The 963-nt window shown below is 28.1% G+C and overlaps 1 protein-coding gene across 1 annotated transcript in view; it reads left to right on the plus strand.

The window, feature by feature from the left end:
• Positions 1-412, plus strand: part of LOC135216082 (uncharacterized) — a 5,257-nt gene extending 4,845 nt beyond the window's left edge. Inside the window, exon 5 of the mRNA XM_064251080.1 lies at positions 1-412. This exon is cut by the window's left edge and continues 4 nt beyond it. Within this exon, the coding sequence (XP_064107150.1) occupies positions 1-115 (115 nt within the window). The 3' untranslated portion in view covers positions 116-412.
• The last annotated feature ends 551 nt before the right edge of the window (positions 413-963 follow it).

Raw genomic sequence — 963 nt, forward strand, 5'->3', positions numbered from 1 at the left:
CAATCATGATCGTTGCAAGAATCCAAATGACGCAGAGAAAAATGAAGAGGCAAAATTGACAAGTGACATCACACCCAGCCATGACGTCGATGCAACAGTTAGAGGAGAAGAATGAAAATCATCAAAAGAAACAACAATATAAATACTATGAAATCGCGCTGAATACCTGTAAATCAGACAAAAATACTTCTTAGCAGCCCATTCAAGACCTAATATGTTTATCATTCTTGATGTGTTTATCATTTCGAGATTTTCATATGACTTGTTTACCGTCTATAACAATTTAAGGAAGTATTTTTCTTATGCCATTAATAAATAATCTTTTTTATAACCTTGGAAAAGCATCTTTAATTAGCAGAGCAAATTTTATATATATAAAACAGAATTCCGACGGCCGGAAGGACCTATCTGGATCATAAAATATATATATATATATATATATATATATATATATATATATATATATATATATATATATACATATATATATATATATATAGATCGATGTGAATACTGAATTGCTATTCCAATTATTTCATCTTACAAATATTTTTTTTCTAACTGAAATAAGATATAATGTCTAGTAAAGTACACCTTGAGAACTTAGAAATCCTCTATTTATTGTGTAACGCAATTAAAATAGGTCTCAAACTCAAAACCATTACCATTAGATAATCCGGAATAAAAGATATTCATATTTGCAACGTTTAATATCTGATCATTATTCAGTACACAAAAGATAAAAAGTACAGTAACAATTGGATTTTCTACACCTAATGGAAAATCGCTGTCACTTTGTAATTAAATGCACCAATTAATTGTATAAGCTGGCTTAATAGATACAAAATTTAATTGCATTACAAATTCGCATCTCGTTATTACAACTATTGTTGATAAAAGTAATTACATTTACATTGTTAAAAGCCACGGGGAAAAATTAATCCACGTACCTCTAATTACCTT

This window comes from Macrobrachium nipponense, chromosome 6 (assembly GCF_015104395.2).
Source record: "Macrobrachium nipponense isolate FS-2020 chromosome 6, ASM1510439v2, whole genome shotgun sequence".
In the NCBI taxonomy this organism is placed as follows: domain Eukaryota; kingdom Metazoa; phylum Arthropoda; class Malacostraca; order Decapoda; family Palaemonidae; genus Macrobrachium; species Macrobrachium nipponense.